This window comes from Petromyzon marinus, chromosome 47 (genome assembly GCF_048934315.1).
Source record: "Petromyzon marinus isolate PM22_M1 ecotype Great Lakes invasive population chromosome 47, UKy_Petmar_22M1.pri1.0, whole genome shotgun sequence".
Lineage (NCBI taxonomy): Eukaryota > Metazoa > Chordata > Hyperoartia > Petromyzontiformes > Petromyzontidae > Petromyzon > Petromyzon marinus.
This window is the reverse complement of record NC_133713.1, coordinates 5,935,214-5,959,857: the sequence shown is the minus strand read 5'-3', so window position 1 is coordinate 5,959,857 and position 24,644 is coordinate 5,935,214. Positions and strand designations below refer to the sequence as shown.

General features: G+C 49.5%; 2 protein-coding genes across 2 annotated transcripts; one reads left to right on the top strand and one right to left on the bottom strand.

The window, feature by feature from the left end:
• The first annotated feature begins 3,368 nt into the window (after positions 1 to 3,368).
• Positions 3,369 to 12,996, top strand: LOC116952503 (sialidase-3-like). Its single transcript, XM_076074275.1, is given in 4 exon segments — positions 3,369 to 3,730; positions 7,622 to 7,837; positions 8,807 to 8,881; positions 8,883 to 12,996. Coding segments are annotated over 3 exon segments (1,185 nt in total). The 5' UTR covers positions 3,369 to 3,730; positions 7,622 to 7,624; the 3' UTR covers positions 9,780 to 12,996.
• On the bottom strand, positions 11,573 to 23,997 carry WDR73 (WD repeat domain 73). Its single transcript, XM_032971875.2, has 8 exons — positions 23,883 to 23,997; positions 19,692 to 19,759; positions 18,327 to 18,415; positions 17,438 to 17,526; positions 16,881 to 16,948; positions 15,294 to 15,464; positions 13,961 to 14,365; positions 11,573 to 12,592 (listed from the first exon to the last, which is right to left on the bottom strand). The coding sequence occupies exons 1-8, from the start codon at positions 23,993 to 23,995 to the stop codon at positions 12,375 to 12,377; spliced, it is 1,221 nt and encodes a 406-aa protein (XP_032827766.2). The 5' UTR covers positions 23,996 to 23,997; the 3' UTR covers positions 11,573 to 12,374.
• Positions 23,998 to 24,644: the final 647 nt, after the last annotated feature.

Below are 24,644 nucleotides of genomic sequence, written 5' to 3'. Positions count from 1 at the left end.
TCATTATCTCTCAATATTCCGTCTACCACCTGCACACAAGCTCATTTTATAGCCCTATCTCTACGGTGGACGCACCCGATGGCGAGTTCCCCCCCCCCCTCTTTGACTGCCACTCTGCCATTTGAGTTGACCACCGATTAGCTTTAATAACGTATTGACAGAAATGTCATTTTAACATGTAGGCTTTCGCGACCAATATTATTCATAATAAAGGTTTTTGGGTTAGATCGATCTAACCCAAAAACCTTTATTATGAATGTAGAAATGTCATTCATTTTATTAATTACTTGCATCGTCCAGCGAAGGACCGTTGCGCCAAACGTGTGACTTCTTGGGACTAGCATTCGAGTAAACTGCTTTCGGTGTCTCGAGCGATTTGTTTGATCCCACGGATCACGGGGATGGGGATGCGACCAAGGGACCGGCACCGCTCCTTTGAGGGGGAGGGGGGGGGGGGGTGGGGGGGGGGCCGCAGTCCTCACTTCGAACGTCGACCGGCCGGCCAACTGAAGTGAGCGCAATGTTGCCGCAGGAGTTTTGCGCACTGAGAGCCCGAAGCTCTCGCTCTCCGTTGCTTTTATTCTACTCAGCACGTCCTGGCTCCGTCCTGGCCACGCCTCGCTTGTCGAACCCACTAGAGCAGGGGTCCCCAACCCCCCGGGCCGAGGGCCGGTACCGGTACCGGTACCGGCCCGTGGCCTGTTAGGAACCAGGCCGCACAGCAGGAGGTGAGAGCGGTGAGTCCGTGCGTGGGCCGCGCCCCCCCCCCATTATTTTATTATTTACCACTTCCGTCCGCGCCTCTTTCCCGCACCGGTCCCTGGTGCCAAAAAGGTTGGGGAACGCTGCACTAGAGGGTTCCGGGAGCCTTCCGGTGAGGTCTTCCGTGACCCTTGCCCCAGTTCCTCCACCCTGCCGGCACACACGCCGTGTGTATGCTCACTGGCGCGTGCGCTGTCCACCGCAGTTGCCGCTGCTGGACAGCAGTCGGCGCTGTGTCACTACCACGCGCATTGTCTTTGTCCTTTACATTATGAGACCCCCTTTGCCAGTAACAAGATATAGTAATAGGTTTTTACCCTTTTAGCTGGCACAAAAACTGCAATAACCACAACACAAGCAGTCAAAAATGCAAACAAAAAGAAGCAACTCTGATAATGATATGCACTGTCCTTGAATTTGATTGGTCCACAGTTTTTGTGCCAGCTAAAAGAGTAAAAACCTATTACTATATCTTGTTACTGGCAAAGGAGGTCTCATAATGTAAATGCTCACCCCGAGCCCTCAATACTCTGATAGTGCGCTGTTTTTGAGTTGTACGCCTTTTGGCGTCATCTGGTCCAACACCAATGGAGACTAGGCTCTAAGAAAAGCCCTCTCGGGTGTGGACCAATCAATTTCAAGGACAGTGCCAATATTATTATCAGAGTTGTTTCTTTTTGTTTGCATTTTGACTGCTTGTGTTGTGGTTATTGCAAACATGATCCCTTGTATAAAGGTGTCAGTTTTTTGTGCCAGCTAAAAGGGTAAAAACCTATTACTTTGTCTTTGTCCTGTTCGCCTTTTGGCGTTCTCTGGTTTGACACTGGTGACGACTAGGCCATAGAGAGGCTGTTTGCTGTCTCTCTGGACAATGCATATACAGGTTGCTTCAAAAATTTTTTTGACACTTACATGGGACTATCGTTTTTAATGGAAAAATAACGGATACATGATAAAAAAAAATGTATGTGAATAGTTTCAAAAAGTCAAAGAGTCTCCACTTACTCATTGATTCTTTGGGTAAAGTCGCGCAAGCGTAAAATAAATCGCGACGTTTCGGACGCAACACAAGCGTCCTACGTGACTTTACCGAAAGGACCAAAGAGTATGGATTTCTGCAGTGACGAAAGCTTAAAAAAAGTCAAAGAGTCTCCCACTTGTTCGCCATCGTCGTCAACGCGTGGCCTGGAATGTTCTCCTGCTGGTCTCCAGAGCCCTGAGGCGGCGGCACATTTCTCGTGGTTATTGTTGCAAATTCTCGGAAGTGCGAACAATTTTTTGAAGCACCCTCTGTATAACTACCAGAGCATGTTTTATTGCCACGTTCGCCACAAGCAAGTGTGCGCGGTTAACGCAGGTGCTTGATGCCACGGTCCTTAAACTTCCACTGCAGCCTTGCACCCCGATTGGTTCTCATTCGTGACAAAAAACAATGTAGAATGTTAACAAATACATTTTGGGTTTGATTAAACAAATTGACTTGTACTTAACGCGCTCCCGTGCTTAATTTGTGTTTTTGATTATTGACCTTCGAAGAAAATATTGATTTGGTCACGTCTCGCACAGCCCCCAGAAAGGGCATCTCGCACCCCCAGGTGAAGAATAAGAAGAACCACTTGACTTGGTTTAAGGGGCCGTCCATAAATGACGTCACGCGATTTTGGACGATTTTTGACCCCTCCCCCTCGTCACACGGCGTCACAAAAAGTCAGCCCCCCCCCCTCAAATATGACGTCACAAAGCTCTGCCCCCCCCCCCCAAAATATATAAAACATGCTTCAAATCGCTTTAAACTATTGTCATTGTAGTGCGTATGTAATGTGGCGCTGCACTCTGATGTTGTAGGAGAAAACATGTGTAGAGTAGGAGTTAGTGACGTCATGTCACGCTCGCCCTCTGGTACGATGACGTCACGAATGCTGACGTCATGCACAGGGGCGGGCCGGTGACGTCATGTCCCCCCTGGGGGATTTAAGCTGGAACCCGTCACGGGTTCAGGGTCGTCTGGAGGGTCCGGGAACGTGAAGGGTGGAAGTCGGAACCCAGGGGTAGGGGGGAATTGTCACCAGGCTAGCGTAGCCTGCGGGTGTGCTAGGGACCTCCCCAGTACCCTACCCCTGGGGGAGCGATGGGACCCCGGGGTAGGGGGGAATTGGCACCAGGCTAGGGTAGCCTGCGGGTGTGCTAGGGACCTCCCCAGTACCCTACCCCTGGGGGAGCGATGGGACCCCGGGGTAGGGGGGAATTGGCACCAGGCTAGCGTAGCCTGCGGGTGTGCTAGGGACCTCCCCAGTACCCTACCCCCGGGGTGTGGAGTGTCGGCAGTGAGTGTGCAGTACACGGAGTCGTGTGCGAAGAGAGGCGTTCAATAAAACAACTGGCGTGAGCCCTTAATAAACGTGGCGCAAGCCCCTTAACACGAAGATCTGCCTCCGAGTCATCAGTTACGCCTCAACACATGTATTAAAAAGTCTATTTAATGAAGTGTTGTCTATACTTATTTAAAGTTGCGCATTTTGATGTGACGTCACATTTCTCACCCCCCCCCCTCCTCGTCACGCATCGTCACAAATGTCTGACCCCCACACCCCACCCCCCCCGGTGCGTGACGTCATTTATGGACGTCCCCTTAATCTCGACTCCATAACAACAACAAAAACCCCACAAAGTTTCGTTTCGTCGCATGCTTTACGATACCAACCCCCCCCACCCACCACCCATTTAGCGACGCGTCAGGTTAAACTAAATACATTTGTGTGTGTCTTGTTTTTTTAAAGAGTACACGATTGCTGTTGCTAAAGTTCTCGTTGTTTTTTTTGCCACGAGCGTCGTTGGCTCCCACGTTGTAAAGATTTCGTAAGCGTTTAATAAATTAAGCCTCGCTTCGTCGTCGTCTTCGTCTTCGCCGCTGCCGCTGCTGTTGCTGTAGAGGGCCCAGCGGAGCGGCTGCCCTGGACACCACAGCGAGGTTTATTGTTTTTGTTTAAAACTTTTGCGAGCATAATTTTTTTTATTTTTTTTAAAAAAACCACCCTCTTCCCTCAAAACTAACTTTTAACAAATGCGCTGTCGGGTTTTTTTTTGATTGACGTGACATTATTTTGTTTGCTCCTTCGATGCGTTACGCGCCATCGCTCCGTGTGACGGCGCTACGGTAGTCGCGGTTCAGTATGCACGCGACTACTGTAGACGATTCGCGGACCCCCCCTCCTCCTCCCCCGTCCTCCGCAACTGCCTCGTTTTTGCCCAAAGCCGCCGAGCGTGGTCACTCCACTGCTGGATGAAGGCCTCCCTCTCCCCTTCGCGAGCAGCTTGAATGCAGTGTGGTCACCGCTTCGTGTTCACGCGTTTGGGTTTCTCATCTCGACGCAAGTCAACGCTTTCGCGACCAATTGTCGTCACCCATAACACAGGTGTACGACATCTGTGTTCCGATTTAAAGCTTTCGTGACTGCAGGGATTCATCTTCTTTGGTTCTTTCGGGAAAGTCACCACGTAGAATGAAAAAAATAAAAAAAACAACACAAAATTCTCACGACGTTTCGGCCACAACACAAGTGGCCTTCTTCAGGTGAAAGGAACAAACCTGTCGGGACGACAGAGCTTCAAGTGGCCTTGAAGAAGGCCACTTGTGTTGTGGCCGAAACGTCGTGAGAATTTTATCGTGTTGTTTTATTAATTTATTATTTTCTTCTCATTCTACGTGACTTTACCGAAAGAACCAAAGAAGACATCTGTGTTGTTCAGTTTCAGTGATTAGGTATAGAGCCCTGTGAGCCATTCGGCTCCTGAATCGGGTGCACGACCGCAAATATGTGAATGTGTCGTTAAACCCGCCACCACCCGACGACACCCGGATTGTGAATGTTGTCGTGGCTGGTGGCTTTGCTCTGCCAAGCACAGGGCGGTGTTGCTGTGCTCGTAACGAACTTGTCACGTTCTGTTTACGTGACAAACCTTACTGGCTGCGTCGGGTGGTGGCGGGTTCTAACGACACATTTTTAAAAATGATCATAGGGGGTTAAATTTCGATTTAAAGCTTTCGTGACTGCAAGGATTCATCTTCTTTGGTTCTTTCGGTAAAGTCACCACGTAGAATGAGAATAAAATAATAAAATAACACAATAAAATTCTCACGACGTTTCGGCCACAACACAAGCGGCCTTCATCAAAGAAGATAATCGGGGGTTTTACCCCCTTTTTTCCGGCAACAAAACAGCTGTGTAAAGATCTTGATTTGAAGCTTTCGCGACTTGCAGGGATCCACCCTCTTTGGTTATTTCGGTAAAGTCACGTGGGTATAAAAATAAAATAAATAACGACGTTTCGGGCGCAACGCAAGCGATCGTCATCGGGTGTGACAACCACAGCAGTTTTTTTTTCTTGCTGTGGTTGTCCCACCTCATGACGATCGCTTGCGTTTCGCCCGAAACGTCGTGATCTATTTTATTTGTGTACCTACGTGACTTTACCGAAAGAAAACAAAGAGTATGGGTGTTAAGATGTTAAAACACCAAACTGAAACATTTGACAAGGAATCATGTCTGCATTAAGCACAATGCTTGTGGTCAGAATGCACACAAAAAACATACTTTGATAATATATTGGCATCGTCTTTGAAACTGATTGGTCCACACCAGAGACAGCTTTCTTTTGAGCCTCGTCTCAAAACGGTGTTAGACCAGAGGACGCCAAAAGGCGTACACAGCACAAAGACAATGCCACTATCAGAGTAATGAGGGCTCGGGTTGAGCATCTACATCATGGGACCTCCTTTGCCAGTACCAAAATATGATAATAGGATTTTCTCCCTTTTTCCTGGTAACAAAACAGCTGTGTTGAGATGTTGAAACACCAAACTGAAATCTAAACCCCCCCCAACCCAAAAAAAACATGATTGTTGTTTCCACTCCTGTAAACCCATACGGTTTACCCCGTATTATTGTATAGAGAAATTGAGTCAAGAAAAACGTGCCTATTTGTCTATGGTTTCTCGCCTTTGTGATGGGACTTTGTAGGATGAACGTTGAAATGTATAAGGGGCACGGGGTGAACAATAAGGTCTGAATTTGTCTGTAATAAGGTAGGGCACTAATAAGGGGTTGACAGGTATGTTCCACTGTGTGTGTGTGTACTGGTCGTACACCACAGGTCGACGCAGCCTCAAATGAGTACCTGGTGCGGTGTGTAAACATCGCCACTGGGGAGACAAAGGCGGTCGGGTGTGGTGCTGGCCACCCACCCCTTTGTGTCCCACAGTGGCGGCCTTCATTCAGTTTCATTTATTTTGGTATAGCCCTGTGAGCCATTCGGCTCTTGAATCGGGTGCAACCGCAACAAACAAACAAAACAAAAACATGATCAAGAAAACATCTTAAAGTGACTATGCGCAAACAGAAAAATCCAGGAAAAAACAGCAAAATCTTCCAGAAAAAAGCACCGTACACCAACGCTCTGTGCAAAATCCCAGTGGGATGCAAGTCAAACAACAACAACAACAACCACAAGACAACTTACATTAAAGCCATCAGTCTAACTCAGTACTACAACAAACAAACATGGCCAAACCAAAAGACGTTTTCGAAATCACCAAAATAAAGCCGTAAAAGCAACGTAACAGTGATCATAGGAACTATGACCGAAATTTAACAATAAACGACATAAACAACATGTACCACCAAACCCTGTAGCCATAGCTGGCTGCATGAGTCACTCCATAACAGCAGGAGCATCAGTAGGAGTATCAAAAATTTTCAATGCACCTTTAAAGATCAGCACACTATAATCAAAACACAAGATCATACTTTGCAGCGGTCACCATAGGTGCTCGCTAACAGCACTTGCCCCCAACAGTCTGTTCAGGCTATACGGGGGATCTTTGTATTTGCTTATGCCGTACGTCTCATTTTTATTGTATCCTCTGCACTGTCGCTTTTATTTGCTTTGATCGCGGCTTTAACTTTGTCAGTGATAATTGCATTGGACCGGGCGGCGGTGGCGGCTATGCGCTGTGGCCTGTCGATCCAGCACTGTGGAGGCAGCGAGGGTGGGTTGGGTCACACACGGATCTCGCAAAACTCCTTTCCCTGTGCGCGACGGGGAGGTGCCGTACCCTGGCTCGCCAGGAGAATGGCGCTAGAGCAAACGTGGACTCCACCTGTTCCGTCTGTACGGGATTGAGTGTTGCCCCCTCGCACGCGTGGGGTTCCTCCAACATTGTAGACGCTCAAATGGCTCACCACCTGGCCCACTGCCTTCTCCGCTTGTCTGTGGTTGGTTCCTCGCTCCTCTGAGCCATTCTCAACCTTTCGAGAGTGAGTGAGTACTGTGCAGCGTGTTACAAGTTGAAATATTTTTCCTTATTACATCCCCCTCCCCCACCCCCCACTGTTTGCAAGCGTTAGAAAAATCACGATATCAATGTTGTGCCAATTTTATTCCCCTTTAATAATAATTTAGATGTGTAAAGCGCCCCTTAAACAATTGTTGTCAGGGTGACAATAGTTAAACATCAACCAACGAAAGAAGAAGTGAGAAAGACGTTTGCAAATAACTAACAAGAGAAAGCCATTTTAAACATTTACATATTTAGTCAGATTTGAAGATTTTTAGTGTCTCAGAAGTCCTGACCTCCAAGGGGTGAGGACTTCCATCGATTAGGTGCCGCAATTACAAAGGCACAATCACCCCCAAGTGTGAAGCCTAGACCGTGGGATAGTGAGCAATGCACAATCTGAGGATCTTAATGATCTTGATGGAATGTATGGCCTGAAGGAGGTCATGAATGCATGGAGGAGCACGGCCTTAAGCTTGACGCGACACCGTCTCTTCCCCCCGCCACCCCGCCACGGCCAAGCAGGGCATGGCGAGCAGCCAGGACCCCCCACAGACGCTCACCCTGTACGAGCGGGGAGAGGGGGGGCTCACGTACCGCATCCCCGCCCTCCTGTACCTGCCCGAAGACCGCGCCGCACTGGCCTTCGCCGAGAGACGCTCCTCCCCCTTGGACGAGCACGCCGAGCACCTGGTGGTGCGCAGGGTCAAGCTGGCGGAGGACGAATCCGGAGTCCTCAAGGTTCGTGAACCGCGAGCGGAAGGTTAGGGAGGGAGGGGGGGGCCCTTCACTTCGCCTTTTTCTCAACAGATATCCCTTTGGCGGATGAATGGCTAAAATCGGTGGTGAGTAGCGTCATGCAATACGGTAACACCCCGGTTTACATCGGGGGTACGACCAATATCTAAACGTAAATCAAAGCAATTTACAGGGTAGGTGGAGGCAAAGGCTGAGAGGCGATGGATACGAGAAGATTCGTGTGGGATTGTCGCTTGCCCTGGGTTTCCCTTGGGGTCGTCCTATCATGATGACACTCGGACAAGGGGTGCCACGATGTGCAAGATGTTAACTACCCCGCCTGGTATACAGGAGGTTGTGGGTTTGATCACACCGCTGACGCCTGCACATTTGGAGTTTGCTTGTTCTCTCTTCCGGGTCCTTCGGTTTTCCCTCCACATTTGGAATCAACACGCATTTTAGAGTATTTAGCCACTTTAAATATCCACGCGATAAGCCACTTCGTTGAGCTTTCATTTGTGGCCAGGTCGCTTCTGAAAAAGAGCTATATAGCTCGGTGGGCCTTACCTGGTGGAATAAAAATACTTTTTAGTTTAATAGAAGTTGAAACCAGTCCAGTCTCTGCTGGTTTCAACAAACGCTGGCAGAAACATTGGTTCAGAAGGCCCATTTGGTTGACAGCAGAATGTTTTTTTAGTTTCTGGTGGTGGAACTCGGGTTGCAATCCCAGAATGTGGTTCCTGATCTTAACAGAAGGGAGAGGTAAGCAGGGGCGATTCCAGGGAAGATCTTGAAGATGGTGTGATCTTTAAATTGATTTGGGATTTGATTGGGAGCCAGTGGAGAGATCGTAGTATTGGTTAATCAAAAACTGGCAATTAATCACACCTTTACTTTGATTCAGGTTTCAATTGCACCTGTTGTAAAACACAAAAATCGATTAAATTTTTGTTCACTATTCTGATGATGCAGATCGAAAATGCAGGAAAGATACAAGAGCTGACTTTGGCAACGATGCCTGGGCATCGCACCATGAACCCATGCCCACGTGCTCGTGGAGGAAAAGCTTTTCCTCTTCTTCATAACCGTACCGACCGGCCTGTCGGAGGGAGAACAGCTGACGTCCGGAGAGAACGCGGCGAGGCTGGCCTACGTCTGCAGCACCGACCGCGGCGTCACCTGGGGCGCCGCGGTCGATCCGACCGACGCGGTTCTGGGGCCGCGCGTGGGCCGCTGGGCCACGTTCGCACTGGGCCCCGGCCACGGCCTCCACCTGCCGGCCAGCTCGGGCAGCCGCACCAAGCTCGGGCGGATCTTAATCCCCGCCTACGCCTACTTCAAAAGGGATGTCCACAAGAATGACTCGCAGTCGCGCTCGTTCTCCATCTATAGCGATGACGCGGGGGTCACGTGGAAGGTCGGTGATGCGGTGGGGGGGGCCCTCCACACGTGCGAATGTCAGGTGGCGAAGGTTTCCGACGAGGCCGGACAACCCGTCGTGATCTGCAACAGCCGCACGCTGGGCCACGAGTTCCGTGCTCAGGCCGTCAGCGACGACCTGGGGAGGTCCTTCAGAGAGGGCACGGTTGTGCCCAGGCTGGTCGAAGATTGCAACGGCTGCCACGGAAGCATCATCGGCTTCTTGCCCGAGCTGCAGGGCGACACGACGCCCAAGCACTGGCTCCTCTATTCCCACCCGTCCAAACCCAAGAAGCGTCTGGATCTGGGCGTCTACCTCAACAGGTCGCCCTTGTCCCCCGAAAATTGGAGCGATCCTTGGGTGATTTTCAGAGGCCCCAGCGGGTACTCGGACCTGGCCGTTCTCGGCAAGACGGAGGGGGGAGGCCTGTGGTTCGGGTGCCTTTACGAGTGCGGTGAGAAATATTCCTGGGATAAAATCAACCTCGCCATGTTCCCGCTATCCCACGTTGAAAGACATACTTAAGTCGTAAAAGATGTGAGTGGTAGTGGAGAGGGGTGGCTGGTTGGCTCAGGAGTCATCCCTGTGAACTAGCAACGTTGAGACCGTGTTCCATTCGTGACAGCGCGACCTATGCTGTATCCGCGTTCTCAATCGGAGAGAGAGATGCTAGTATCAAACCCAGTTACAAATGACCGCACTGTTTAAAATTTGGCTGATCACCGTTGTGAATGTGGTTTAGTGAAGCTTTCGAAGTGACAAATGAACAATATTGGCAGGAAATGACAGATTGTGCCCCTCGCGTGAAACTTCAACATAGTAATTTCTGTGACCAGTCACTAGCTAATCACTCAGTTATTTCAATGCTAAATTCGCCTAGTTATTTCAATGCTAAATTCTCCTGTTTGATTTGTACTAAGTGCCTCGGTGAATGTGTATGCTCTGACTTTAACGTAGCTATTTCTGTGACCAGTTACAAGCTAATCACTCAGCTATTTCAATGCTAAATTCTATGCTAATTCCTTTGTCAAGGGGTGCCTCTGCGGATGTGTATGCTTTAACTTAGCTATTTCAATGCTAAATTCTATGCTAATTCCTTTATCAAGGGGTGCCTCTGCGGATGTGTATGCTTTAACTTTTAACATAGCTATTACTGTGACCAGTCACAAGCTAATCACTCAGCCATTTCAATGCTAAATTATATGCTAATTCCTTTGTCAAGGCGCTTTGTTTCCTCTCACACAGCTTAAAGGTCGTGATCTGAACGTGGCTCTTTCACTCCAGCGCTGTCCTACCAGACAGTCTCGTCCCTTCACATGATGAAGGCCGCTTGTGTTGTGGCCGAAACGTCGTGAGAATATTATTGTGTTATTTTATCAATTTATTATTTTATTCTCATTCTACGTGACTTTACCGAAAGAACCAAAGAAGATGAATCATTGCAGTCACGAAAGCTTTAAATCGAAAAATAAAAAGGTATCGAAATTATTTCATGAGCAGTTTTGGCATCCTCCAGAGCCGTCTGCGACACACCTCGAGCCGTGAACGTTCCGAATGGAAATATCCCCGTCCCATGATAACACGCCAATAGCATGTTGGACGGTACTTTTGAAAAAGAAAAAAAAATACAACGCTTGAATAACTAGTGGTAGAGTTAGGTGTAGTGCATGGGGCTTCATTCAACAGTTGAGAGACTGCCTCTTCAATAATACACATGCACCCAGGGGCGGAGCCAGGATTTTGACTTTGGGGGTGCTGACTTCAATATTCTGAGATATCCACTGTTTATGTTTTCCAATGGGCGCCACAAATGTATAAAACAATTTTTATTGGATTTGATCGCGGAGTTTATTAATAGGTCGGAGCCGCTGATGTGGCTAATAAGTTCGATAAGTTCGAAAGGCTGCCGCTCAAGCAGCCTGCAGGGCAGCACAAGGTGGCAGCCTGCAGGGCAGCACAAGGTGGCAGCCTGCAGGGCAGCACACAAGGTGGCAGCCTGCAGGGCAGCACAAGGTGGCAGCCTGCAGGGCAGCACAAAGGGGCAGCCTGCAGGGCAGCACACAAGGTGGCAGCCTGCAGCAATTTGCAGCAGCCAGATATCCGGTTATCCCGATTACCGACTTTCTCAAAATTTCAGGGGGGGCTGAGCCCCCCCCAGCCCCCCCTGTGGCTCCACCCCTGCATGCACCCTTTTGTTTCTCACTTAAGCTTGGGTGACATGCCAGAAACCGAATCACCAAGTCCCGAAGCATTGCAGAATGTAATTCATTAAAAAAAAAATCACACTTTAATAAAATTCACAGCAAGGCAAAACAAAATTACTACAAAACGAGCTTTATGTACAGGATCGAGACATCATTGCGGCAAAAAGGGGGTTGTTGCTACACCACACCTCGCTGCCAAACGTGTTCCTGCTGTCCCTCCGCCAGCTCGCACAGCTGCCACACAGGAGACAACGCAGCGACCTCCCCAAGATCTGCCCACACTGCCATCGCAGCATCTGCTCCCCCCTAGACTGAGCCAAACTTGATATTTAACTTGTGCAGTGCCACCTGAGAGCCACAACTTTAGCAGAGTCCAATTCCTGCGTGCGGCCAACATTAGTGAATTATGTGATAACCACTTGAAATTAGTGGGGTCATGATATACAGGGGACTCCTCTACTTACGAACGAGTTAGGTTCCAGAGGTCTCTTCTTAAGTTCAACTTTACTCCTGTCGATTCTAAACATGTCCTACATTGGCATGTACACTCAACACGGGGAATGGCATTCAAAGTTGTATAATCTCCTGTTGATGTAGATGCCACTGGTTCTTCACGTTCTGCAGATGTAGATGCCACCACCGCCATCTATTGCGCGGCGGTTGAACTTACGACTCTCGGTCCAAACAGGCAACTGGACATACGGACCAGGTTTGTTCGCGTCTCTGAAAGTTCGTAAGTATAATGTTCGTAAGTAGAGGAGCCCCTGTAAACCACTCTCATTCAACCACGCAAGTAAAGCAGGTACCCATGACATTTTTAAACTTTAGCCGGTTCCAATGTCTGCTTTTGGTCCGCGAAACTGTAGCCCTTCCCCTTTATTTATGAGCGAAATGGAATGCCGTGCGCGAGGCGTGGTCACGGCAGGGCCCACTCCCAGGCGTGCAGGGAGCCATCGTTTCCCGCGGAGAGGAGGGTCCGGGCCCGCCACGGGTGCCAGGCGTGCTGGGTCACCTGCGCGTCGCGGGTATCGCCCTCGACCACCGTGTGACCTTTGTGGATGAATGACGGTCGAGCGGGGGCGAGGTCCGGCGTCCAGGATGTCGTGTCATAAATATGCACCATTCCGCCAAATCCTGGTCCCCGGGAAGGCACGGGGTAAGATTATTAAATTGTGAAAAATAATGCCCCTAATGTCTGATAAATAGTCAATACGCCTCTTTTCCACGTCTGCCTCCCCACGCAGATGTTTTATAGGCAAGGTCAGATATGGCTCCTAGTTCGATACAAAACTAGGTATAAAATACATAACACAAAATAATCAAGAACATCGTGGAGAACGTAGGTAACAAAGCTTCAAATTAGATCTATTTCGGCCTAATGGTTAATATGTAAAACATCGTCAAACTGACATTTAATGGTAATTCATGTCTATATATTTTAAACCGTATACCATCGTGGTGGATTATGGGTTAAAAATATATTTATAGACATTGGCCTGTTTCACCGTGTAAAAATAAACTTTTGTTCTATCAGTCTATGTGCGCTTTATTAACCAATTTGTTGAATCAACCAAAATGTATTTTTTTACATGACCCTTGTGCTACTTTATCAACATAGCAAGTTAGAAAATCGAATTCGGCTATCCGCCAAAACCTTTCAACCCACGTGATACGTCTTCGCGTTTAAATTTTAATATCTTGTTGCCTTTTTGCTGGAGGCATTTAAATGCCTTTCAATTGACCTTGAGATAAAACCACAAAAGATGAAAGCCCAACCGAACGTGTCACGATTGCCAAGCCGCTGTAAGCCAATTTGTATTTCGCACATTCTTTCATCGCAGTGTGTTACTTCCACCTACTTCACCGAAATGCATTATTGAAACCCTACTTTCTACATTTCTCCCAACTGATCAAGTGAAATAATGTTATACCGCTGTCCTGTGGGGGCGTATCCTTCGTTAACAGATATTAATCGAGGAAAAAATGTTTTCTCCAAATGCGACACAACCACTGCGTTTACGCGGCCAACAACAACAACAACAAAAAATCACATTGCGTTGAGGTTGTTTGGAAAAGGTTTTCGCACGACGGTGTACAAATGGAAAGAGATCACGAGGAAGACCGGAAAAAAGCATGCGATGGTGACGGACGACTTAAGAAACGAACCGGTCGTCGTAATGTAACGTGGAAGAGCAGCGCAAGCAAGGCCGGTGGACCGGCGGGCGAGATCTGCTTGCCTGCAGGCCGCCAACCCTCTGGAAAGATGGCGGCGCGAGACGAGTGGAAACCCAAACCAAAATTATATCCTTAGCTCTTTCGGTAAAGTCACGGTCGTTTGCGTTATGGTCGAAACGTCGTGCGAAATGTTATTGTTTTATATATATATACATTTTATTATTTTATTGTTTCCCTTCAACGTGACTTTACCGAAAGAGCTAAGAATACGAACTACTGCAGTCACGAAAGCTTTCAATCAAAACCAAACCAAATTAACCAACGAACCGGACAGGGCGATGTGCTCCGGGGCAGTCGGTGACCAGCTGACGCAGAGCAGCGGCTCCTCCGCCTCCTGCGGCGCCGTCGTGCTCTTCCGGCGAGGGCTCTCCAAAGCGGCGGTGGCGGCCACCACTCGATCCAGGTTCCTCGCGTCGGACACGGCCAGGCGCCCGCTTGCCCAAAACCTCGCCACTCGGATCCCCGGCCGCCCGGCCTGCCCGCCGGAGGGGCCGCCGTCCGAGGCGGCCGCGCAGGCGCAACGGGGGCCCGGGGAGGGTGCAGCGTGCGCGGCCACACGGCCGGAGCGGGCGTCCAGCAGCCAGAGGTCGCCGACGTCGCCGCAGGCCAGCAGTGTGCGGCCGCCGTCCACGAACGCCAGCGCGCACAGGAGGCCACCGCCGGCGCCGCCGTCTGTGTCGGCGTTCAAACGCTTCAGCGGCTTGAAACCAGACTCGTGAAGCTAGTTTTTATCTACCGGGGTGAGGCCCACCGAGCTATGTGGCTACTTCTCGGAAGCGGCCTTGGCCAACAAAATGATAGCTCGACGAAGTGGGCCGATCATGGTGTTGGAAATTTATGAGCAGCCAAACACCCTTAAATGCGTGATGTTGCCTCCAAATGTGGAGGGAAAAACCGGAGGGACATGCAAACTCCAAATATACAGGCGTCAGGGTTGGGATCGAACCCAAGACGTCCTGTATACCGGGCGAGGGAGTTAACATCTCGCCACCGTGGCACCCAGGTCAGTGCCGCTCACGTTCACAAACCAAAAGCAGATACCTGATGCGCGAAGTTAAAAACTGTGGTCATCCAGAACTGACCGTACAACGTATAACAACGCAATGCCCGATCCACAAATTCAAATGAGAGATACTGCGCCTGACGCGGCTATCCGGCTTGACCACCTGAATGTGAATTTGTAGCCGTCGCTCTGCATCTTTCATGATCCGTACGAAAGAAGATTGGTGATGCTAATTAGGGATGAGATTGGGATTGAAACATTTCAGGTGACAGTTTGGGATTTTGATTTTTTTGTTAGTTTTTCAGCTGCCCGTATTATTCACGTCATATTACAATCGCGTGAAACGATCCGAAAGTGCGGGTGGGTTGTGATGTCACGGAAGTTCCCGTCTTAATTTTGACATGGTGAATTGTTCTAAATAACGATAGTTATGGTACAAGTGTCAAACTTTCCAGCACCATTTTAAAAAGCGCGACACTCAAAGAGTCACAACAGTGATATCATCCCGTCTGCACAACTGATACTATAATTTAGATATTTTTTTTTTTACTTACAACACACAACTTAACATTTTTCTTTACAATCAAAGACCGCTACCGATGACGGCGTCGCCGAGACAGAAGGTGGCTTGTCGCGTGTGCAGGTCCGTGGTCTGGACGGTGCCGATGCTGGACCCATGCAGGAGGAGCTGGTCCGATGAGCAGCACATGTGACTCCACTCCTGCTCTCTCCGGCTGTTGTGGATCTCGCCCACATTCCTCACGACATCTGGCGCGTGCAGCACAAACACACACACACACACGTGCAGTCCCGGTGACTGCCCCCTCCCCTCCACCCTCGCCGCGCACTGATGAGCGGCAGATTTTTTACAAAAGATTCATGAGCATCATGTGTGGGTACTTACAGCCCTTCAAAGATGTTTGGCCAGCGTCGAAAAGTAGGCCATACGCCCTCTGAGCGGTCCTCTCTAGAACCTACTCTCGTGGAGGCCATGGTAAGCCGGCGGATAAAGTTAGGGCAATCTTCGCTGGCCATGTCGTGATACGATATGAGCAAAAGAGTTTTGCTGGCTGCCTGGTGCGCAGGTGTGTCGCCACAGTGGCTAGGAGATGTTAACTACCTCGCCTGCTGTACAGGAGGTTCGTGGGTTCGATCCAAACCCTGATGCTCCTACATTTGGGGTTTGCATGTTCTCCCCTCCTCCGGTTTTTCCCTCCACATTGAGAAGCACGCGTTCAGAGCATTTGGCTGCTATAAATTTCCACGCGATTATAAGCCACTTCGTTGAGCTATCATCTGTGGCCAGGTCGCTTCTGAAACAGAGCTACATAGCTCAGTGGGCTTTACCTGGTAAAATAAAAATTATTTAGTTTAAGTGGGCTATAACAGCGCCCGCCATCCCACCGCGTTGGGTCAGGTCCGTGCGTCATGCTGGCATCTATGCCTCCCCCCCCTCCACCCTCCACCTAGGCCATGGATCTGGCGAAAACGCGTGAGCAGTGCTAGTTTGTCACTGAGAGTTACTCTGCAGTGTGATTTTATATGTAGAACATGGGGTCCAAGTCTGGACGAATTTGATCACTACTCTCCCCAGTGGACATCTGCAATGGCACCATCCAATCAGATGACAGAGATTTACATGACAACCCCTACTCTCCCCAGTGGACATCTGCAATGGCAACATCCAATCAGATGACAGAGATTTAACATGACAACCCCAGCTTGTGTGCTCTGTAAACCAATCATCATCCAACACACTTTTCATCAAACCCTTGTTTCCATTGGCTTGACAAAACGCTATCATGACATGCCAAACAACTATGATAATATTCATGATTTATTGCCCTTTGTCAATTACAAAGCTGAAGGCCTCCCTACTCTGCTTCAGTCAAGGGGGTTGTTTGACCATACTTTACCACGCTGCTCAGCAGAGGTTGGTGATGCGGAATAAAAACCCAACCACCCCCCATCCCCCCGTTTGGATATCACTCGTCACCGATGTCAGCCGTGTGTCGGGATTCGAACGCATGGTCGACCGATTCATCTTGTGGTGTGCCAACCCCTCCGCTGACATTCCGCGCTAACCGATAGCTTACGTCCGTGTGTTTATGACAGTTCTCGCGTCCCCTCCACCTCTCTCTCCCCGAAAGTTATAAACATAAACGGAGGCGCGCGTTCACTCACCCGTGTCGTCTCCTCCCCTTTGCCAGAGTTGTACGGAGTTGTCCGAAGGGCCGCTGCTCAGCAGCAAGCTAGAGTGGAGCGAGGGAACAGCGGTCAGCTCCGCTAGTCATATTGGTGCGGGAACGTGGTGACGCCGGTATCTTTAAGCATTATTGAAATAAATAAATCTTCCGGGATGCAAAGATTTTCTTTAGAACTGCTGTTTGTGTTTAGTTTATTGTCCTTCACTCCCCCCCCCCCCCCAATACCTCCGTGGGGAAGGACATACATGCGTACAAAATAAGACGTGAACAGAATTCTTGAGCATTTAAAACGCACGTTATATACCACGTAACAAGGGTCAGGTGCACGACACAGAACACGCAAACTTAAAAATATACAGCAGCAGGCGTCGGGGTGGGGATCGAACCAGCAACCTCCTGTATACCGGGCGGGGTAGTTAACATCTCGCCACCGCTCGCCTGTCAAGCGCAACAGTCGCGGTAGCAGCAGCAGCAGCAGCAGCAATAGCAGCAGCTGCTGGTGCTGCTGCTGGGGAATCAGCTGCTTTGCCTCACCTGGTACCCCGAACGCTCTCCAAACGGTACACCGGCCGGTTCGAGAAGCCTCCGTGCACCACCTTGAAGTCGCGCTCCGGACACATGCCCTGCCGAGCGACGGAGAAAATGTCCGGAGAGAAACGGTGAATTTGATTTCGCCCGCAACGCCCCAACAACCCCTCCCTCCCTGCCCGACCGCCTCCTCCACCCCCATCTCATCAGATCTTGGAAGCCGAGCGGGCTTGAGCCTGCGTAGTGCTTGCACGGGCGACCACCGGTACACAACGGCTCATTAGGAGGCCGCGGGGCAAGGCGGCGGTCAGCAGAGGGCAATGCGGCACAACGGGCGATTTTGTCACAGGCGCGTCGTTGAACGTGATGAAAGAGTCGTTGCTCTCCGCGATATTTTCCCCACGGTTTTATCGCGACCGTGCGATCTGCGCCACGTCGCCAGACGGGGAATCCCCTGCAAGCTCCCGCAGAGCAGTGCGACCCTTTCGCGCGGGGAAAACGGCCCGCGGAAGCGGATATTGCAGAGCTACTTCTCAGATTTCTTCAAGCGACAACTGGAGGACCACGCGACCAGGGGGATCACGTGCAAACTTTAAATATACAGCAGGCCTCAGGGTCGGGATCGAACCCACGATATCCTGTACACCAGGCAAGGTCGTTAACATCTCGCCACCGTGGCACCCAACAGCAACATCATCTCCCCCTACTGCCAGAAAAATGCCAAATCCGCAGGCCGGCTCTGTGTAACACATTGTACCACGCAGGGACAGCTGCCATCCCGGGAGGGGGGCAGGACAAAAAAACCCCCCCTACTGCGCTTTGAGATGTTTGTTACGGGTGCAAGATGAATGCAACTCGTTGTGATGGTTGTTGTCTGGTTGTTGTCTGGTCATACCTGCTTCTCCTTGGGCAGGAGTTTCTGTGGCAGCCCCAGCTCAAGGATCTCGTTTTTCTTCTCCGAGTTGAATCCGGCGACGCACACGCCTGGCGGACGGGCAAGACATGTCTTGGCCTCCTCAAACACACAGAGGGGCCATTCCCCCCCCCCCCCCCACGCGTGGAAAGCACGCGGATTCATTCTTTAGTTCTAATGTCATTATTAAGAACACTTTCTGCACGCAGGCAAGACTCACTGAGTCTCCACGCTTTTTCAAGAGGCTCCTGCTAAGTGTTGACTACCGCAATACGTTTCCCAAACATGGCAAGTTTGGACCGTCACGTTGACAGCACAGACGAAGGTTGTGGCGTCGTATGGAGGTCAGGTGGACGGAGCGACGGAGAAGCGATGAAGTTCGAGAGCCCGTTCAGGAGAAGAGAAGACTGACTGGAACGATCGAGGCAAGGTGACAGGTGTTCATTGGGCACATTCTCAGAGGTTATAAAGGAAGTTTTCTGTAAGGATGTGGGTAAAGCAGCCAACAGGCGCATCCCGTCCTCTAAGCTCCCAGTCTTTACCCTCCCTCTCTGTGCCTCCCTCGCCCTGCGCCCGGTCTCGCGCTCTCGATCCTGTTCCCGTCTTGCTCCCCTTCACTGGAACCAACTCCCACTGCGGCACACAGAGCGATCATCTTAACTCTCATCATCTTCCGTTCCCCCCTTAAAACAACCCCTATCTCTTCTCCCTCGCCTATCCTACGGCTACTCCCTGCCCCGGCTTCCCAGCTATGAGCAGGCTTACCCCAACCCCTATCACCACCCCAACCCCTATCACTACCCCTATCACCACCCCAACCCCTGTCACTACCCCTATCACTACTCCTTCCCAAACACTCCCACCTGTCCTCCTTACTGTCACCATAGCTCCACCACCACTTGTAATAACCCCACTCTTGACGTTTACCACTACCATCGAATTTACAATTTGGATAATTATTACAAAGCGCCTTGGACAAAGGCGCTTTATGAATCTAAGATAAGGATGTCGGCTCGACGATTGAAGTGGGACCACACAGTGAGACGAAGAAGGGAGCTCAAGATCGGACAGGGTGGAGGGAGACTGGGCCAGAGACCTGCGACTGAGCAGAGGACGAATATGTATGTTGAACTTCTTTCGCACCATACGTAGCCAACCGTGCTAATCAGAGGTGCGGGGGAAGACTAAACAAAAACAACTAGAGGGAGCGTGAATTAACGGGGAGAAATGTCGTCGCACACTCTCCTTCACATCATTAGCACGGTTGGCTGTATATGATGCGAAATAAGTTTAGCACACGCACGCACACGCGCGTGCGCGGTCCCCCGTCGTCGCAGTCGGACTCACTGTTGTCGTCCACCCACTCAATGGTCCTCGTGGGCTCCTGCAGATCGAACATGTGCAGCTCCTTGTAGCTGTGGGGACATGGGCACGCGGCGCAAATGCAGAGGTCACGGCCGGCGCGAGAGGTCGCGAGCGATTGCGTTGCAGTCGTAGCCCTTTGCACGGCTCGCTCTCCACCCGTCACGATGCTCGTCGTGAAATCCACAGACTCGGTCGATCCGAAGTTTCGGATGTTCAGCGAAGGGCTCAAGACGGGGGTGCGCGGATGGCACCGGACATTTAACTAAACGCGAGTAGGAGGAGCAGCATCATCATCATCACCACGGTCCATGGGCAGATAGCTCGTAGGTGTCAACTGCACATTTTGTAATGTGTTTCTACTTTCCTCTGTCTTGTGCACAACATGCTTAAGTAGTGCAACATCATCCTGGCACCAATCTCGTGTCGTCATCAAGCCATTCTCAGTTGGGTCTGCACGTGTGCAGGTGCCGGGTGGATCGTTAACATCGCAGCATCGGGAGAGACGGCGACGGCTTGAGGAGATCATCCAGCGGCGGAGTAATCGTGGCTGATTATTATTGCTAACACGCAGTGGGGCTGTATAGGGATATGATTAACATGCAATGGGAGTTCGCAGAGGTGTGGTTCTGAACGTGCAATAATGTCACTGAGAGGCGAATGGTTGACATGAAGTATAATTTCATAGAGATAGGACCGGGGTTTAATTTCTCATGGAACATTTTACGGGGCTTCCAAAGCACCAACCTCCAACTCCCCCGGACCCATATAACCCCCCACTCTCCACCAAACGACAAAATAACTTTTTCCGGAGTTCAGCCCTGGACAGCTCCGGCTGCAATGAAACCTTGGACAACAGGACTAATCTGCAGCGAGATTCCGTTGGGATAACAATGTCGACACACAATTTAATTATATACGCCCAGCTGTGTCCATACACAATCACGGTAAGTTCAATAGTATACTCTTATATAAGCGCACAACTTCATCTGTGATGAACGCTGCACACTTTCCGTAGTTTTCCTGCAGGGGGCGCTGTAAACCTACACGCACCCCCTGCATGAACGACGGAGGCGCAGGAACAGACGTTCGGTTACGTTGGAATCGATCTGCAGACGGCGGTCTTCTCGCAACGGCCAGCAGCTCTGTGTCGCCTTATCTCGATCCCGCGATCCCAACCAGGTGAAAGTCCGCATCGAACCGAACCCCTAGCAAGGCCATCATCTTACTTAACGACGAGAGAATATTCACACGAAATGTCGTTTTCAATGAAGTCTTCCAGATGTAAAATGGCATAAGATTTTAATGAAGAAACACAATTATCTAATTCAAAACATAATACAATTCAAAGATGTTTCATTTTAAAACGTCAAAACGGAGCATCGGGTGCTCGCGTGAATGCGTCGTTCGTGTGCAATTTTTTTCGTGATTTTCTTCGTCGAATATCGTAAATGGTTGTGAGGGGCGCCATAGGTGCCCCCGAAACAACCCCTAGTATAAAAATAATTGCATAGTATAGCTCCCTAATAAGGAAAAGGATTTGTCAAAGTTCACTAAATAAAAATGAGACGCACCGCCAAACTTGTACTCGCTGTGAACAAAGTTATACACATCTGGACACACACACACACCAACCGGATTATTAGACGCACCCGCAACATTTTCTGTAAACACGCAGCGGTAAAAGATGCGTCTTGCCATCCAGACAATACGATATTCATCCGGTCATTCAAACACTGCATCGCGACTCTTCACAAATACAATATACAACACAGGTTTGAGCGGTAAGTACCCACACAGCTTGAACCCGTACCAGGTTTTCAGACAGTGCGGATATAGGGACTTTCCCGCCCACCGTGCAAGGGCTACGGTGGGTCCCGACTTTTGTTGAGCAGTGGGGCACATCAAGCGACATCGGGTGGCGCCCTCTGGCGAGAGAGAGCCGCAAGGGGGCATGACCGTGGCACGCGAGACACATCCAGCGTTGGGGTGGAGAGATGGAATCAGCTCGCGTGCTAGCCGCCAGGCGGTCTGTTACATAGCAGGATTGCGAGAGCCGGTGGCAACAGTTCCGGGGAGAAATCTATATCCAGACATCAACGCTTTCGTCAATAACGCGACATCAAAAGGAAACGATGGGAGACGTTTCAGGAAACGAGCCCTCTCCTTCATAGCACGCAGGCAAATCTGCCTCTACCTCTCTGGCCTCTGTGCTGTGAAAGGCCATCGCACGAAACGTGTTTAGTTACTTACACTCTGTAACACAATTTTTGTTCCTGGTTGGTAAGTTTTATTTCGTAATTGTTAATGCCTAAAAAGTATAGAAAGTGGCTATTATTCCCCACAAACTTTGATTTGTGACCAGGACAGTGATATTTTGCAATTTACCTATTTTCAATGAGAAAACGGGCGAATTTGTGTCTTTTCGTTCACATATAGTCAGAAAAAAACATTAATCAAAATTAACATGAATTTATACTAAAGTAATAAAAAATTACTACAAAAGATTTAGAAGTGAGTAGTTTTTCAACATTTATGATTATACTGTAAACGACTTTCATGAATCAGCCCCCAAATGTAGTCTCCCATCATGTTCTCGTTATACTGTCCTTCGTAGCTGCGATCAAAGTCTGGTATATCCTGGTGGAAGCGCTCGACTTCTTCCTCCGAGTACGCTCCCATGTTTTTCTTGAATTTATCAAGATGAGCATCAAGGATATGGACTTTGAGGGACATCCTACAGCCCATTGCGCCATAGTTCTTCAGAGTCTCAATCAGCTCCACATAGTTTTAGACATTGTGATTGCCCAGGAAGCCACGAACCACCGCGACAAAGCTGTTCCAAGCCGCTTTCTCCTTACTAGTGAGCTTCTTGGGGAATTCATTGCACTCCAGGATCTTCATTGTCTGTGGTCCGACAAAGACACCGGCTTTGACCTTTGCCTCAGACAGCTTAGGGTAGAAGTCTTGAAGGTACTTGAAGGCTGCCGACTCATTATCTATCTACAGCTCTGACAAATTGTTTCACGAGGCCCAATTTGATGTGCAGTGGTGGCATCAGCACCTTCCGCGGGTCCACCAGTGGCTCCCACTTGACGTTGTTCCTCCCCACAGAGAACTCGGTCCGCTGTGGCCAGTCCCGCCTGTGGTAGTGCGCCTTAATGTCTAAATCTTTTGTAGTAATTTTTGTATTACTTTAGCATAAATACATGTTAATTTTGATGAACGTTGTTTTTTCTGCCTTTATGTGAACGAAAAGACACGCATTCGCCCGTTTTCTCATTGAAAATGGGTACATTTCAAAATATCACTGTCCTGGTCACTAAAGCAGAGTTTGTGGGGAATGATAGCCATTTTCTGTACTTTTGAGGCATAAGCAATTAGGATATAACACTTACTACCCAGGAACAAAAATAATAATTGCTACACAGTGTTATCATAGTGCACTACTGCCAACGCAGCAGCAGCATCACCAAATAATGTTTTATCCAGAAGTGGCTGTCGGTAAAATGATTCACAATTAATGTGACCAAGATGAATGGTGATGATGCTGAGTATGAATGTTTGAATTGAGATGATGTGGTGATGACAGGTAAGGCAACGAGGGTGTTAACTAAGAAGACGACACTGCTGATGACAATGACGATGGCGTTACTCACACTACGATTATAACAGTGGGAACTAAGACAGCTGTCGCTGCGACTGCTGGTGCTTGCTGATGGAGAGGGCAATGTTGCTGCTGATGATTATATTGCTGCTGCTGATACTGCTGTTGTTGCTGCTGATTATATTGTTGCTGCCGATACTGCTGCTGATGTTGTTGATGCTGTTTGCTGCTGATGATAATGCTGCTGATGATGATGATGCTGCTGCCGCTGATGATGATGCTGACAATGCCGCTGATGATAATGCTGCTAATGATGACGCTGACAATGCCGCTGATGATAATGCTGATGTTGCCGCTGATGATGCTGCTGCCGCTGATGATGATGACGCTGACAATGCCGCTGATGATGATGCTGCTGCTGCCGCTGATGATGATGCTGATGTTGCCGCTGATGATGATGCTGCTGCCGATGATGACGCTGCTGCCGCTGATGATGATGCTGATGTTGCCGCTGATGATGATGATGATGCTGCTGCCGCTGATGATGACAATGTCGCGGTTTTCCTTACGCGAGGATGGACTCCAGCAGCCACGCGTCCGCCTCCATGGCTACACGTGGGCGCCTCCACTTCCTGCTTCCGGCTTGACACCGGAACACGTGGGCGGGGGGGGGCTTACCCATGACGTCACTGTGCTTACTTTCAATGCCCTTTGTTTTAAACAAGGATTCGGATACGGTAATCGCATTTTAAATGTAGACTTTTATTGCTCTATATTTTTGCTAAAGTAAAAATGACGTCACGCACATAGATTTGGGGGGGGGGGGGGGGGTCAGACATTTGTGACGATGTGTGACGAGGAGGGGGGGGTTTGAGAAATGTGAAGTCACATCAATATGCGCAACTTTAAATAAATATAGACAACACGTTCTACTTAATTAAATAGACTTTTTAATAAATGTGTTCTCCTACAACATCAGAGTGCAGCGCCACATTAAATAACGCACTACAATGACAATAGTTTAAAGCGATTTGAAGCATGTTTTATATATTTTTTTTTGGGGGGGGGGGGCAGAGCTTTGTGACGTCATATTTGAGGGGGGGTCTGACTTTTTGTGACGCCGTGTGACGAGGAGAGGGGGGGGTCAAAATTCGTCCAAAATCGCATGACGTCATTTATGGGCGGCCCCTTATCTCACCGTACATAGCGGCTGTATAGAGAAGGGAGTGTCTGGTAGACTTCAATGGCAGTGTTGCAGCAGTGCGCTTCTGATGAGTCCGAATGCTATGGAAATCTGCATGTCACGTGGGATGGATTAGTTTCATTTTATT

Coding starts and splice junctions, on each gene's coding strand:
- WDR73 (XM_032971875.2), bottom strand. CDS start 23,995: ATGGGTAAGCCCCCCCCCGCCCACGTGTTCCGGTGTCAAGCCGGAAGC. Junction 19,760..23,882: donor CTGCTGGAGTCCATCCTCGC/GTAAGGAAAACC, acceptor ATGTCCCCACAG/CTACAAGGAGCTGCACATGT. Junction 12,593..13,960: donor GGAGCACATCGCCCTGTCCG/GTTCGTTGGTTA, acceptor CCCGGGGACCAG/GATTTGGCGGAATGGTGCAT.